Genomic DNA, 16,721 nt, shown 5'->3' with positions numbered 1-16,721 from the left:
TTGGCTAGGATCTAAAGCAGATGCAGTTCAGTCCACTTGAAATATATTGTCCTCGTATTGAGTATGAATATTAGTCATACGATGGAAACAATTTGAGTCTTTAATATATTGTAAATAGAGGACAGTCTATTTTATTACAAGTGGCAGAGTTAGCACAGTCCGTTCACCCCCACTTGTGCAGAGCACTAATGCTTACCGCCGGCCGGCTGATGTAAGACTCTGTGAATGAGTAGTGGTTCCTCAAACTATGCATCCTGAATGGGGTTCGTGCCTGTCGTCTGTATTGCAATATTCAAGTCGCTGTTGGCAGCTGGAGCATAAGAGACCAAGTTGGTATATTGGAAGGAAACCCTTAGGCGTTTCTCCACTCAAAAAAATGGCGGTTTCGTCAGAGGGTAAGTTTCCATCTGGTCCTGTGGATATTTTTAAACCTTGAACAGCCAATGAAAAGTTCATAGTAATTAAATAGCATCAGGATCACCTGTATAGGTGTGCCATAATCTTCCTTGATTCGTAGTTCAAATAGTAATTATAACATAAAATATATCACTCAACATTATTATTATATCTTCACAATAACATTTAAACATTATATATGAGATATTTGACATTATTATCACGTTAGTCAGCATCATACTTTTATTAAAAAATAGACAAGACATATGTTAAAGGGACTATATTTCTTTGCTTAGTAAGCACAGCTTCAGGTTAGCGCGGAGACAGAGCATCCATCTAGCATCGAACCGACCCAGGTTCAATTCCCGGTCACTACAGAACAATTTTATGGTTTCATATATAGAAAAATAATAATTTATTGACTTATTTTCTTATTTTGTATTATTCTTCTCTCGAATAAACAGAACATGAAGTAAAAGGACTGCATCTTTATTCACAATATGACTAGAGACTAGCTCATCCATCAATGTCCCAAATACAATTGACCAACATCACAAAATGTTATAACATATTTGTACATAGACTATATATTAGATAATGATATTACTTGTGTTCCCAATCTTATAAAACAACCATGGGTGTTACGCTTTAATGTGTAGACGTAAAAAGGAAGGAAGATATATATGTATTAATTCTATCACAGCATGCAGTCCTATATGTCCAGATCCCATAATTGGTGAAGTTGAAATATGGTATATATTCTACGTATATCAATGTGTTGCATGCATCGCAGCAACATACCTATGGAAAAATGCATGTACCCCATATCTGTCCTAACCAGTCTTGTACACATAATGTATTTATAAATGGCGTAACCATGCTTCTAAAAAAGGACGACAATAGAGGAAATCCTATTATTCTCGATGATATGGATAGAGAAGGTATAGAAATGCTTAATGATCTACTCAGTGAGAGCAATTTGGTAGAAGAACCCACTCAGAAAATCTTTGATATCTCCAAGGGAGGGAAAACTTTCTCAAAGAAATCAGATTTCTATCCTTTACAGCACAGGAGTCCATTTATTGAAGCATTCTATAATAAAACATTAGGGGACTTTAGAAAGCTGTGTGAACATAGTGGAAAGGATATCAAATATAAACATAATCTAGGCAAACAAGAAAAACATGCTCTGTATAGTTTAAGAAATGATGATACTATCATAATTAAAAGTGCTGACAAAGGAGGAGGGACTGTAATACAGAACAGAGAGGATTACCTTCTCGAAGCATATAGGCAACTTTCTAATGATAAATTCTACAAACATTTACCAACGAATCCCACTCAGCAATATCTATTTGAATTAAAAGAATTGCTGAATTCAGCAGTGTATAAGGAAGCAATATCCAGAAAAGAATTCAATTATCTATTCAATATGTATCCAATCATTCCAACATACTATCATCTCCCTAAAATCCATAAGTCATTAGTAGCACCACCTGGACGTCCCATTATATCGGGCATAGGGTCTCTGACTACGAATTTGTCAGAATTTGCAGATTTTTTTCTTCAAGTGCATGTCACCTCTCTGAAATCCTATATTAGGGATACTAAACAATTCTTGAATATGATAAACAATATCAAGTGGTGCGATGACTATTTATTAGTCACTTGTGATGTAGAATCACTGTATACTAACATTCCACACCAAGGAGGTATAGACGCATCAAAATTCTATTTTGATCCTAGAATTACTAAATATACTTGTAAACTTAAGCAAAAGAATTTGTGTTCAAATGACTAATAAAATCACTAACAGATCTCCCATCACCATTCCAAACAAAAAATAAATCATCTATGTATCTGCCATAGTACACCAAGTTTGCCCCGAATGGACCGTCCCAGATCATAAGGTCTTCAAAGCGTCCCATATAGAGATTAGCAAAACTCGGGGCAAACTTGGTGCCCATGGCAGTCCCATGTGTCTGTAAATAAAAATGTTTATCAAATAAAAAATAATTATGTGATAAAATAAAATCCATAGAATCCAGAATAAACTCACGTCTCATTTCTCCTATATTAGGGTCTTGTTGTAAATAGAATTTTGATGCGTCTATACCTCCTTGGTGTGGAATGTTAGTATACAGTGATTCTACATCACAAGTGACTAATAAATAGTCATAGCACCACTTGATATTGTTTATCATATTCAAGAATTGTTTAGTATCTCTAATATAGGATTTCAGAGAGGTGACATGCACTTGAAGAAAGAAATCTGCAAATTCTGACAAATTCGTAGTCAGAGACCGTATGCCCGATATAATGGGACGTCCAGGTGGTGCTACTAATGACTTATGGATTTTAGGGAGATGATAGTATGTTGGAATGATTGGATACATATTGAATAGATAATTGAATTCTTTTCTGGATATTGCTTCCTTATACACTGCTGAATTCAGCAATTCTTTTAATTCAAATAGATATTGCTGAGTGGGATTCGTTGGTAAATGTTTGTAGAATTTATCATTAGAAAGTTGCCTATATGCTTCGAGAAGGTAATCCTCTGTTCTGTATTACAGTCCCTCCTCCTTTGTCAGCACTTTTAATTATGATAGTATCATCATTTCTTAAACTATACAGAGCATGTTTTTCTTGTTTGCCTAGATTATGTTTATATTTGATATCCTTTCCACTATGTTCACACAGCTTTCTAAAGTCCCCTAATGTTTTATTATAGAATGCTTCAATAAATGGACTCCTGTGCTGTAAAGGATAGAAATCTGATTTCTTTGAGAAAGTTTTCCCTCCCTTGGAGATATCAAAGATTTTCTGAGTGGGTTCTTCTACCAAATTGCTCTCACTGAGTAGATCATTAAGCATTTCTATACCTTCTCTATCCATATCATCGAGAATAATAGGATTTCCTCTATTGTCGTCCTTTTTTAGAAGCATGGTTACACCATTTATAAATACATTATGTGTACAAGACTGGTTAGGACAGATATGGGGTACATGCATTTTTCCATAGGTATGTTGCTGCGATGCATGCAACACATTGATATACGTAGAATATATACCATATTTCAACTTCACCAATTATGGGATCTGGACATATAGGACTGCATGCTGTGATAGAATTAATACATATATATTTTCCTTCCTTTTTACGTCTACACATTAAAGCGTAACACCCATGGTTGTTTTATAAGATTGGGAACACAAGTAATATCATTATCTAATATATAGTCTATGTACAAATATGTTATTACATTTTGTGAGGTTGGTCAATTGTATTTGGGACATTGATGGATGAGCTAGTCTCTAGTCATATTGTGAATAAAGATGCAGTCCTTTTACTTCATGTTCTGTTTATTCGAGAGAAGAATACAAAATAAGAAAATAAGTCAATAAATTATTATTTTTCTATATATGAAACCATAAAATTGTTCTGTAGTGACCGGGAATTGAACCTGGGTCGGTTCGATGCTAGATGGATGCTCTGTCTCCGCGCTAACCTGAAGCTGTGCTTACTAAGCAAAGAAATATAGTCCCTTTAACATATGTCTTGTCTATTTTTTAATAAAAGTATGATGCTGACTAACGTGATAATAATGTCAAATATCTCATATATAATGTTTAAATGTTATTGTGAAGATATAATAATAATGTTGAGTGATATATTTTATGTTATAATTACTATTTGAACTACGAATCAAGGAAGATTATGGCACACCTATACAGGTGATCCTGATGCTATTTAATTACTATGAACTTTTCATTGGCTGGTCAAGGTTTAAAAATATCCACAGGACCAGATGGAAACTTACCCTCTGACGAAACCGCCATTTTTTTGAGCGGAGAAACGCCTAAGGGTTTCCTTCCAATATACCAACTTGGTCTCTTATGCTCCAGCTGCCAACAGCGACTTGAATATTGCAATACAGACGACAGGCACGAACCCCATTCAGGATGCATAGTTTGAGGAACCACTACTCATATCCTGGTATCTAATGAGCGTGGACGACTTAACATTCACAGAGTCTTACATCAGCCGGCCGGCGGTAAGCATTAGTGCTCTGCACAAGTGGGGGTGAACGGACTGTGCTAACTCTGCCACCTGTAATAAAATAGACTGTCCTCTATTTACAATATATTAAAGACTCAAATTGTTTCCATCGTATGACTAATGTTCATACTCAATAAGAGGACAATATATTTCAAGTGGACTGAACTGCATCTGCTTTAGATCCGAGCCAATATACAATAATATCTCCATTTGTATGAGAGAAAGGACGGATTCTTTGTTTTTAATACCTGATCAGTGCTGTGTGGAGCTGGAACAGACATGGCTATCTAAATAACTAACCACAATATATATTTTTTTGGCAAGAAACACCCACTGCAGGGGTGTATTTCTTCTGGTTTTATATATACATTCAAGCCAACCTATATATTTTTCACCAGATTGGTTTTAATATTTTTTGGTGTGTCTTTATTTATTGTATGTATGTTCAATTCATTTTTTATGTTTTATATACATATGTGCAATCAAATATTTTTATGATATTAATAAATTGTCATAATTTAGACATTAGCGCTCTTTGTCTGGCAAGTTTGTTTAGTTGATACCAACACTTGACAATAGTGGTATTCAATATAATAAATTGACTCTATGTTCAGATTTTATTAATTACCGTATATACTTGAGTATAAGCCGAGTTTTTCAGAACAAAAAATGTGCTGAAAAAGTACCCCCTCGGCTTATACTCGAGTCAAGTGTAGCACTGACCGGACGGAGTTCGGTCAGCGCTACACACTGCCAAACACACAGCCGCCGGAGCCGGCAGCTGCGTGTTTGGTGTAATCAGCAGCCGCTGAGAGTCTGTCAGACTCTCAGCGGCTGCTGCTGCTCCCACTGCGGGAGCCATCTTCCGGCTCCCGCAGTGGGTGATGGGAGACACGTCGTCATGACGACGTCTCTCCCATGCAAAGCGGCCGGAGGAGCGGACAGCGGCGGGACCAGTAGCGGGAGTTTAAGGTAAGTGTTTATTTTTTTTTTATTCTTTTCACGTCTCTCTCTACTAGGGGGGGGGGGGGGACTACAGGGGGCACTACCAGGGGGCGATGACTACAGGGGGCATTATCAGGGGGCACTACCAGGGGGCGATTACTACAGGGGGCACTACCAAGGGGCATTATCAGGGGGCGATTACTACAGGGGGCACTAAAAGGGGGGATTACCACTGGGGGAACTACAAGGGGGGTATTACTACAGGGGGCACTACCAGGGGGGGATTGCTACAGGGGGGGGGATTACTACAGGGGGCACTAAAAGGGGGGATTACTACAGGGGGCACTAAAAGGGGGGATTACCACTAGGGGAACTACCAGGGGAGGATTACTACAGGGGGCACTACCAGTGGGGGATTACTACAGGGGGCACTAAAAGGGGGGATTACTACTGGGGGTACTACCAGGGGGGGATTACTACTGGAGGCACTGAAAGGGGGGATTACCACTGGGGGCACTACCAGGAGGGATTACTACTGGGGGCACAACCAGGGGGAATTACTACTGGGGGCACTACCAGCTGCTGCCATTTCCCACACTAGGCTTATACTCGAGTCAGTAAGTTTTCCCAGTTTTTTTGGGTAAAAGTAGGTACCTCGGCTTATATTTGGGTCGACTTATACTCGAGTATATATACGGTAAATACTGGTCCATGGATCATAAAACTGCTTCAAAACAAAGTAATTGGAGAGCTGACCAAATGGTTATAAACCCCTAGCTCACACTAATATTCTGCTTGTGAAATATCCCTAGACAGAGTAACATACTGGCGTTATTATTAAATACAAAATTTAAAAGTAAATTTATGTTCACAATTTTAGGAACTGTGGGCCTGATTCAGAGTTAGGAATACAGTAAGATATAGCAACCTGGACAAACCATGTTGCACTGCAATAAAAAAAAATGTGTGGGGGGTAAATACTGGCTGCTTTTGCATGTACTGCAGCCCACAAATGCTGGACAGCTTTATTTTTACACTGCAATGTAAATTTCACTTTGGACACTCCCCTCCCAAATCTAAATCTCTCTGCACATGTTACATCTGCCCCACCTGCAGTGCAGCATGCTTTACCAAGATGCACAGTGACTTACTCTTTCCAATGATGCACACACACGGTCAGATTTCTTGGTCGATTTAAATGATAACTATATTGTTTGATCGTTTAAATCAACCTTTTTTTTGCCCCCTCTAACAACCAAACAATGCGCGGGCACGGATGGTCGAGCATGCAGGCCAACCTGGTTGGTATAGACCAGGTTAACCTGGTTACTATAGGGACCCTCGATCGTTGATCGAGGGTCGTTATAGTAGTTGGGGGAATGGAGCATGTGCTGGATGTTCGATAACGATCATCCAGCACATGCTGGTCGATCAGACAACTATATCCGATCTGACCGTGTGTACGGTCCATTACTCTATTCCTAACTCTGAATCAGACCCTGTGACAGGAAATGTCATCACCTGACTGCATATGAATGGTGTCATTAGATTTCATTACACAAGATATCGATCCCCCAAAATAGCAACTAAAGGAAACTTATCTACACTATTAGATACTCTGCAGTGCTATACAAAGTACATTTTTACATATCTTGATAGAAGTTACAGGGGTACAGCCACTGTATATGACTTCTGATGTTAACATAGATTCCAAAATGAGTACTTTATTCCTTTATGGGAGGTTTGGTCTAAGTTTTAGGCTTTAAAATAAAAAAATAGATATTTATCTATGCACTTATTTTTACTGTATTAGTTTTATTGTTATCAGTATATGTGATACTGACTGTTATCACATGCTATAACATAAATATTCCCATCCTAGTCACGAGGGTTTCTTTGTGACAAATGGGTGCAATGGGGACATAACCATGTTTCTTAGTAGCAGCGCAACACCAAATTACTAGTCACATGCAAGACGGGTACATCCCAACAGCCACGGCGTGGTTGACAAACAATGAATATAAAGTTTTGGCCTGGCCCCAAAGTACAATTTTCCTCAATGGCAGAGAAAGGGTTAAGCAAAGAATTTCAAGAAAGGTGTAAATAAAAGGATATCTTCTCCAATAAGTGTTGATTTTGTGTACAAAGCAGTAAGTTGTCTTGTAAATAAAGAATTTTTGTTTTCACCCGCTGCCTTCAGTGCTGCAGTTTCCGTCTGTTTTACAACTCCAACCTGTGAACAGACGAGAAAAACAATTTGTGCAATAATATAGCTCTCACGCCACTTGGTGGAGGATTGTAGAACTACAATTATGGTACAGTGTCCATTGAAGAAGCAATTCACAAGGTGCATACATACACAACGATTTTTTGAACGATTATCGTTAAACGATATCGTTTAACAATAATCGTTTCTAAAAATCGTTCACTTTCTGAGTCAAACGATGAACGATTATTGTTCATGCGCGTTCACGTTTGTAGTTTAGTCAGACTTGTCAACTTAACGATTTTCATTAAGTTAATATGCAAAAATCTTTGTAGTTCATAAAAATCGTTCATTACATTTAAATGAACATAGTAAATGAACAACTTTAGTAAACGATTTTAGTTCATTTTTTCAAGGTAGAAAATCGTTTACTAAAATCGTTCATTAACTCAATCGTTGTGTGTGTATGCAGCTATACAAATAATATATATCCATAGTTATATTATCTATATACTGTATTTATACTACTGCAAACATTACTGACCTCTCTAAAATAGACACTATTGTGTAAAATGTGTTTTTAGGTTTCATGCTTCTAACCATAGGGTAATGTCTATAATCAATGTTCAACAAGAACTGAAGTTAAGGTTCTCCTTTATGTTTTACCGATTTGGGATCACTACATTTCCAAGTCAGTTTCTAAAAAAACAGCCAGGTCACAAAATCTCGTTCCCCATTGACATGGGTAGATGCAGGCAGTCACAGCTATAGTTAACCCCATCAGTAAAGTACTGTAGCTGTAATAGGAATACCCTTTTGTTTGCAGCACAGTGAAGAATCACAGGCTACTGAGGAAAAGAGGTCACAGCACATAGTAAAAGCTGGCCACACAAAATGATCATTTATCATACTTAAAAAATAAGTTTTGTGGGTGACAACTGATCAGATATGATCAAATGTATACGGCCAAATCCAATGATAATCTGGCATTTCATCTTTTCCTTTAAAACAAATTGGACTGAAAACAATTGTAGTGTATAGTGTAACGTAATCAAAGTGTAATGAACTCATAATTGTCCTACTTCACAAAACGTCTCCAACCCACACGCATTAAAAACAAACTGAAAAACTTCCTCTTTCAATAACTGATGGTATGGGGAGTCTATTGGGTAATAATTCTCAAAGAAAACAAATACAAAAAAGCTTTTAAGAGCAAATGAGGAGAATTAATTTTTTTCCAATTTGAAAATATATATTTTTTCTGACGGTTATTTTCCTGCTACTCATTTGTATGCAATATTTTTTAAACAATAAATTGCAGTATTTTTAAATCTTATTTATTCTATATTAGTTACTTTACTTACAGATTTTTTATAAGAATTATTAGCTAATAGACTCACTATACCATCAATTACTGAAAAAGAAACATTTTTGCATTATATTTAGAAAAAAAAAAATTATTTTGTACTGTTTGAAAATGATCACCGAACCAACGGACATCGGGTCATTTAAATGAATGATCAATGTGCTTTACACCTGTACAATTTGTGAGTACTATGTGACACTCATGTCATAACCATCATTACTGTGCTGGAAGCTGGTATACACTATTATCTCAGTCTTTGACACCTTTCACATGGGAGAATCAGACTACTTGAGGAGATGCATTAGAATATGGACACCTATTCTCAATCTTATGTTGCTAACCACCAGTGGGCAGCTGTGTACGATTGCCCAATAAAAGATTACTGTACTGTACAGGCGAGTGCGATTGAGCAAAAAAAATTAATTTAACACGGTCTATATATTTTTCTCTCTTTAATATATTTGGAATACCCAGGGAAAGTCAATAATTAAGGAGAATATTCCAAGTTAACCATAAATTGTTCTATAATGTAAACCTCAGGACCAGGTAACCTGCTCCATCTACTCCAGGCAGCAGATCCATCTTTTTACCAGTGTTTCCCTAGGCTCAAGCCAAAAAAAAAAAAACAACACTTGGAATATCACATTGCATCAGGAGACTGAGGTCAACCAAGATGTACTAAATCACTGCATCCGCGATATTGTACATTCTGCCACTTATTGGGTACATACTGCTGATATTGACGTCATGTACCTAAAAAAATCGCAAAGGACAGCTCTCCGGAAAAGAGTTGTCTTTTTTCGATAGAGGGACTTCCATATTTATGACCCAGAAGTCCCTCTGGCGCCCTTTTGCACATCTAAAGATGGCGTTACCCACCGGGTCCAAGTTCTGGAATGTACTGCATTCTGTAGGTTGGTACATATGGAAATGTGGCCAAAACTCAGAAAACCGTTTTTTTTTTTATTTTGTCCACATTTCACCATTTAGCACTTCCCGCTCTAAATCATAGAAATCTAATCAGTAACACTGAATTCCGCAGAGCAAGTTTCTATAATGCCCTTTTATACAACGTCTAGTATGGGTTACTAGACTTAAATGAATCTGTTTAATCTATTGATTATTAGCCATTTCTGGTAGCAACATTTATTTAAAATAGAACAAAACATAAGACTTATACCTACCTTATAGCCTTTTGCAACAAGTCGTCTAACATGGACAAATAATCGGTGAGTAGGGATACTCGCACTCATAAAATTGTGGTCAAGGTGGCAATATATGTTCAGTTCCCGGGCTGCAATCTGCAAAGTATCAATTGATTTAATCTGAACAGTCCATAGAACAGATGAAAGAAGTATAACTAACCTAATAAAGGGGAGATGTATCAAGCCTCCTAAAGAGTGGAGAAGTGGACAAGTGAAGAAGTTGCCCATAAAAAGCCAGCTTCTACCAATCATTTTATAGAATGTATTTGATAATTGCTAGCTAGAAGCTGATTGGTTGCTATGGGAAACTTCTCCACTCTTGGAGGCTTGATAGATCGCCACAAACGTGCCTTTCCTCCAGCAGATCATTACAGTAAAAGACATGATAAATGAAAAAAAAAAAAAAATTAAGCCTTTAATTAATACACTAAATATTGTAATTATAAAAAAGTATTAACTGAAAGAAAAAGTAATGCATAATAGACACAATATGTCATAAAAATACATACCCAATATCAGAATTCTAACACCGCACTGTATGGGACATCTGGATCCCCCATGGTGCCAGACATCAGATTATTGATTATAATGCTCACGGTTCAGGGATTCTAAAACATTGGGGGCGATTCAATTCAGCGTGAATTAAATAGTGCAGCGCGCTGTTTAGTCGGACTAATGATTTCTTCTCACACCTTCCTGAGGGTGCGAGGAGAAACCCGACTAAAGTGCCGGCCGCGCAGCTGTTTTCCGGCTTAGCGTGACGCTATCCACCTCACAACCAGCATTTTAGTCTGAGAATGCCGGTTCTCGCAACTAAACACCCAGGTTAAGTGGAACTGGCATTCTCCAACTTAACTACTTCCTGACAAAGTAAACATTGCAGTGAATTGAATAGCTCCGCGAGCTCCCTTCTGGCACTATTCAATTGTCACTGAATTGAATCGCCCCCATTGTGTCTCAACAAAAGTAATCTACAAGCAGATGTTATGGTAGGGTTTTATAACTATGGGGTAGTGGATATGCAAATATAGACTCACTAATCAAAGTTTACGGGGTTTTAATATTGAGTTGATTAAGAGTGCTTTTATTGTTAACTCTTACATTTTTGTTTTTTATAGTTCTTATCAGTAATCAACATGTCAATGCTCCAAAAAGAGATAATTAATTTATTTTGTTTCATTTTCAAACATTTCAAAATGTAATCAATAAAAATTAGCATTATATAATCACGGACCTCTGCATCTTCTCCAAAGAACCTATATTTGTATCCACATTCAACACACAGAACTGCATCCTTATGCTGCTTTTTAATTTCCATATACTGCTCCTCAAGAGGTGTGTAAACAGTTTTTATTCTGCGGTTGGAAGTTTTTGCTTGTGAACAATTTACTGGGGTTTCCCGCTGTCTGAGAGAGGAGAATGTGTTTGACTTGATTTTTTCAGCCTGCAAAAAAAAATCATACAGATTATGGTCATAAAAAAGATCTCTCTTGCATAAAACAAAAACAAACACAACACTCAATTTGATCACAAAACAAAAAGTTACAGGTCCACAAACAATATGCAAGTGCCTGATAAACATAGTTAAATGATCATCACTGGGGGAATCTGTGTATTTTGCATGTGCACCAATCTTCACATCTGCAGATCTACTGAACACCACTGCACAGCACAAAGGTAAGTAAAATGAACAAGGTTTGCTAAAATATTATTCGGGGTTAACTTGACATTCCATGGAAAAATTAAAGGACTTCAGTTATTGAATATATAATATTCCACTCAATAACACACATTTTTATACATTGATGTAAAATAGTGGTTTAATTGCTTTTGAGTCGTGGAATATTTCACAAATTAGTTTGCGACTACAATTAGGGGCTTTTTCAAATTGAATACATTTTTGGTCATTTAGCCAAGCATCTCTATTTAAAAAGGTATGAGGGCAAAGGGCATCATGTTAAAAAAATATATTAATGACTAAGCAGCATAAATATGTTGTATGTGTATAGTGGAGGCGTGCTAGCAAAGCCTTCTCACATTTTCATTGTGCTGTCCATGGAATCAACAAGCATGCAAAGTGCAAATATAGGAGAGAGTAGTGGAAATGGGGGTAGATGTTTTAAGCCTTGGAGAGAGATAAAGCGGAGAGAGATAAAGTACAAAACAAATCAGCTCCTAACAGTCATTTTTCAAACACAGCCTGTAACAGGACAGTTAGGAGCTGAGTGGTTGGTAGTTTATCATTCTCCACTTTATCACTTTCCAGAGCTTGATACATCTGCCCCACAGCCTGTGACATGAGAGTTAGAAGCTGATTGGATGGAACTCTGTCTCTCCACTTTCTCTCTCTCCAAGGCTTAGTACATCTCCTCCAAAGTCTCATTTGTCAAGCAGAATAGCAATATGGCTGTGGGACTTAACCATTGCAGGGCCACAGGATGCAGTCAATTGCTGCGGTGCTAATGCCCGACAATTGCTGCTAATGCACCGGAAGTGTTAATGCCCGACACAGCCACAGTGTCAGGCATTAACACTTCCGATGCTTCAGCTGCCTTTTTCTACATGTGAGACAGGAGGAAGAAGACTTGGCCACAGTAAGGCCCGGCCATGTCATGCCTTACAGCTGAAACACTTCAAATCATATTGAAAGAGTTGTTAATGGCAGAAATGTCAATGTTACTAAGTGAGGTCAGAAAAGACATACAAGGAATTGGCACACTCATTGCTGATGTGAAAATCATTGAGACTGATGACAAAGCCCGTGATAGGGAGATAAAGACATTATGATTTTACAAGACATAATGAAAAACACTAAATGAAGACTAAAGTATCTGGAAACCTCTACACGTGACAAAATATTTCATATATCCCAGAGGAAACTATTGACCTTACACAGCTCATCTAATGCAGCACAAGGTCCCTTCTATCGCATGGATCAACGGGTCACAGAATTCACAGACTTTAGGTGCACACAGAGAAGTTACATCACTTTCACACAACGGACGCTCTCCTGACAAGGGGCCATATCTGCACCACTTCACATCCAGGGGAACTACCTGTATACTACAATGTTTACTGGTCATTGTCCCATTAGTGTAGATGGGACATCACAACCTACTCCTTATTATGGAGAAATTGCAAGAACTGTGTAATACATATTACTGGGGTTGTCTCTCCAACTTTCTTTCTCTAATGCCAATAAAGTATACTTGCTATGGGCCCGCAGTCTGTGACACTCTGCTAAAACAGTGGCGACATACCTGCATTTGAGCTGCGACTCCCCAGTTACCTTCCATAAATGCTACCCCACTGTCAGTTGAACTGTGTCCACACTGAGATCCCCTTTGGTAATGAAACTTGGCGCATGCAGACTGCAACTCATAATCGCTCAACTGCAAAACAATCAGCACTGCGTCCCCACTGAATCAAGCCCAATATCACATAAATTAGCATCCAAGGACACGTAAATCCCTTAAATTAATTCTACCGATAAAAAAATCTACAAGATTCCCAGTTCCTCCCCACAAGGGTTTACCAGCCCAAAGGAGCAGTGCTGGATATTCTCCGAAGAGGTCACTATGGCACTGCCATACCTCTCCACAGAAGACTGATAGGGTCTTATCAATTACATTATTCCGTTTTAAGACACTCTTTCCCTAGGACTACAAGGTAATTTACCAAAATGGTGGATGGATTGGCTTTATTTTTAAGTTTTATATTTAAAAAAAAAAAAATGAAGGTTCTCAAACTAATTCGGAGCCAGTTTGCTTTTGAACCTTAGGCTGGTTACACACTAGATGATAGGACGTCCGTTCCGGCGGATAGGAGCGACACATAAGGACACATTGTCTAGTTGTGTACCCACTATGTCTCTGATGATGCACGCTCCCCCAAGTCATCAGCGACATCCTCCATCAGATTTTTAAAGGGGAAAAAAATAGATGATACTATTCAATTACATTTCGTATGGTAAATTTGATATAATAACTATCAAGACATTATGTTTTGAAAATGAAACTTCTTTACATTATTATATTATGTACTAATAGGGTAATATGAAAGTCACATTTAGTACCAACACTGTCAAGATCTCTCTCTACACTTTCTCCTGGTGCACATCAGGTACAAACACTAGTAACCTACAGTCTGATTGAATGTATGCAGGTAAATTAGCTTTTCCATGAGTTGGTCTTTTCCTGCATACAGAGTCAGAGAGCAAACACGTACAAATATACATTAGCCACCACATGTACACTGCATCAGTGTTAATAAACTAAAGCAAACATAATTGGAGTTGTACTTGTGCGTGACGGTGTCTTTACAAGAGATTGTGTTTTACTACAAATATATCATGGTTGCTAAGTTGGTTTACTAAAGGTTGTGTGTTACCTAGGTGGTATAAGCCTGGTCAAAGGTAAGAGACGGCATGAATAGTGTTCACAGGTTTCTGATGGGGACACATTTTGCGTACCTGAGAAGACCATCTGTCTTACTGTGGTACAAGATGCAGGAAGGTCACATAGGTAGAGGCATTTTATGATCACTATGTAGTACTGCCACAGCAACACAACATAATGCAGCATTATAAGTGATGGTAATAACAAAAAAATTAAATAATGGCCCAAACAAGGAAATATTTTTTTAGGGACTTCATTAAGCGATTTCCTGTGTCATTAAGAAGTTATTGTCTTCCCTCTGGACACTTTCTTGGAGGATTCACATTGCAAAACTAACTGCATAACTATTCACTATACAACCAGATTCAAAGTTGGGACCTAATCCCCGCAAAAAGAGCAACTTATCACCTTGGTAAAACCATGTTGCACTGCAGGTGGGGCAGATATATAATGTGCAGAGATTTAGATTTGGGAAGAGCGTGTCCTAACTCAAATCTAAATTGCAGTGCAAAAACCAAGCTGTTCTGCATTTGTGGCTACATGCAGCCATACCCAATATTTACCCTGCATGCAAAAATAAAGAAAAGGTTTTGCACCCCTTGCATTGCTACATGATTGATCCATATACTGTACGGTATATTCCTTTTTTGCTTTGTTCCCAACACTGAATCAGACCCTGTATGTATCTGCATTTGTTTCCCCCTCTACACCTAGAGGCTAATGTACAGTTGAGCATAAATACAATTTTGCGTAATTTTTCCCTGCAAAGTGATCTTATTAAATTACACATGTGCACCAAAAATGTTTACACATTGTTAGTGCAAAATGCATCACATGCTGACCACAAGACAGGCGTATATATACAGAGGCGGATCTCTTGCAGGTACAAGACATTTATGCAAAATGTATCTGATGATGACCAACAGTCATTTCTGATTGGCTGAATGCGTTTGAATCCCACCCAGTTAGGCTAATACTATAGTACTGTGGCTTCTACAATCTGTTTGCATTAATACAGTGATGTTTGGATTCGGTCGCATCAATAAAGCATATTTTAATTTCATTTTTTTTTTTTAAAGGTGAAGGGGGACTGATCTGTGTAAGGAACATAATACTTTCATTTTGTCTTTGTGTCTGTGTGTATCATTTCCTTTTACATGGCAATGCTAAGCAAATGAGCCTTTACCGGGTCACATCTTTAGCTTTTGATTTCGACACAAATTACATTTCTCTAATGTTCTTTTTTTATACTTTTCCACCACTTGGATTATACTGAGATACAGGATACAGTAGAAATCGGTGAAGGCAGGGACCTTTTCCAGCGGGTGGAGCCTAAGGAGGTGTGAGCAGAATCAGCCTATCACGCAAGCTGCCATCACATGATGCGAATGGTTTGAAGCACCAGCAAGAAGAAGATAGCCTTATACTTACACTCAGCTTTATAGCCTTATACTTACACTCAGCTTTATAGCCTTATACTTACACTCAGCTTTAAGCCTTATACTGCTTTATAGCCTTATACTTACACTCAGCTTTAAGAGCATGTTCTCCTCATGCAATGTGCACGTTATGCCTCTCTCTGCTTTTCAGACACCAAGTTCCCTACAGATTTCGTTAGATGCCCCTAATAAGACATGTATTCTAATTTGTATTTGGAAGACTCTCCCACTCCATTTGTGCTTTAATGACTCAGGATATTAAATATTTAATAGCTATAAGCCCAGGTTTAATGTGAGTTCAATTAGGCAATTTTCCTGTGTGGTAAACCAGCGGCTAACTCATAGATTCTGGGTTAAGTGTCTGGAACCTATGTGTTAACCTGCGCGGTAAGTCAAAAATGGGTGCATTCAACGTGGATTTTTCCTCGCAGGCTCAGGCATACCCATGTTAAGTACGGCTAATAAATCTGCCCCATGGTGCACCTTATTTCCAGAATACAGGGAATTTCCATTATAGTCAGCTGCACAAAATCATCACAATTAGCCTAAATCACAAACTGTGGACGACAGACATGTTCCCTGCTCCAGGTCACATCATGTCATCGTTTATAGGTCATGTCATATACGTAGCACTAGTGACACAAGTGAACAGTCATGTTAAAATATTTGCAAAAATCTCTGGCGGATGTTCGATCCAGGACAAG

The 16,721-nt window shown here is 37.9% G+C and overlaps 1 protein-coding gene across 2 annotated transcripts in view; it reads right to left on the bottom strand.

The window, feature by feature from the left end:
- Positions 1-16,721, bottom strand: part of MSH3 (mutS homolog 3) — a 324,355-nt gene that overhangs the window by 279,377 nt on the left and 28,257 nt on the right. For both annotated transcript variants that reach the window (XM_088443712.1, XM_088443713.1), the window contains exons 4-6: positions 11,416-11,625; positions 10,161-10,277; positions 7,520-7,637 (exon numbers count right to left, since the gene is read on the bottom strand). In XM_088443712.1, coding sequence (XP_088299838.1) covers positions 7,520-7,637; positions 10,161-10,277; positions 11,416-11,625 — 445 coding nt within the window. The remainder of the gene's footprint in view (positions 1-7,519; positions 7,638-10,160; positions 10,278-11,415; positions 11,626-16,721) is intronic.

This window comes from Taudactylus pleione, unplaced genomic scaffold (assembly GCF_031769625.1).
Source record: "Taudactylus pleione unplaced genomic scaffold, aTauple2 ptg000333l, whole genome shotgun sequence".
Classification (NCBI taxonomy): Eukaryota; Metazoa; Chordata; class Amphibia; order Anura; family Myobatrachidae; genus Taudactylus; species Taudactylus pleione.
Note: the sequence above shows the minus strand (reverse complement) of the source record. Positions and strands in the feature narration are given on the sequence as shown.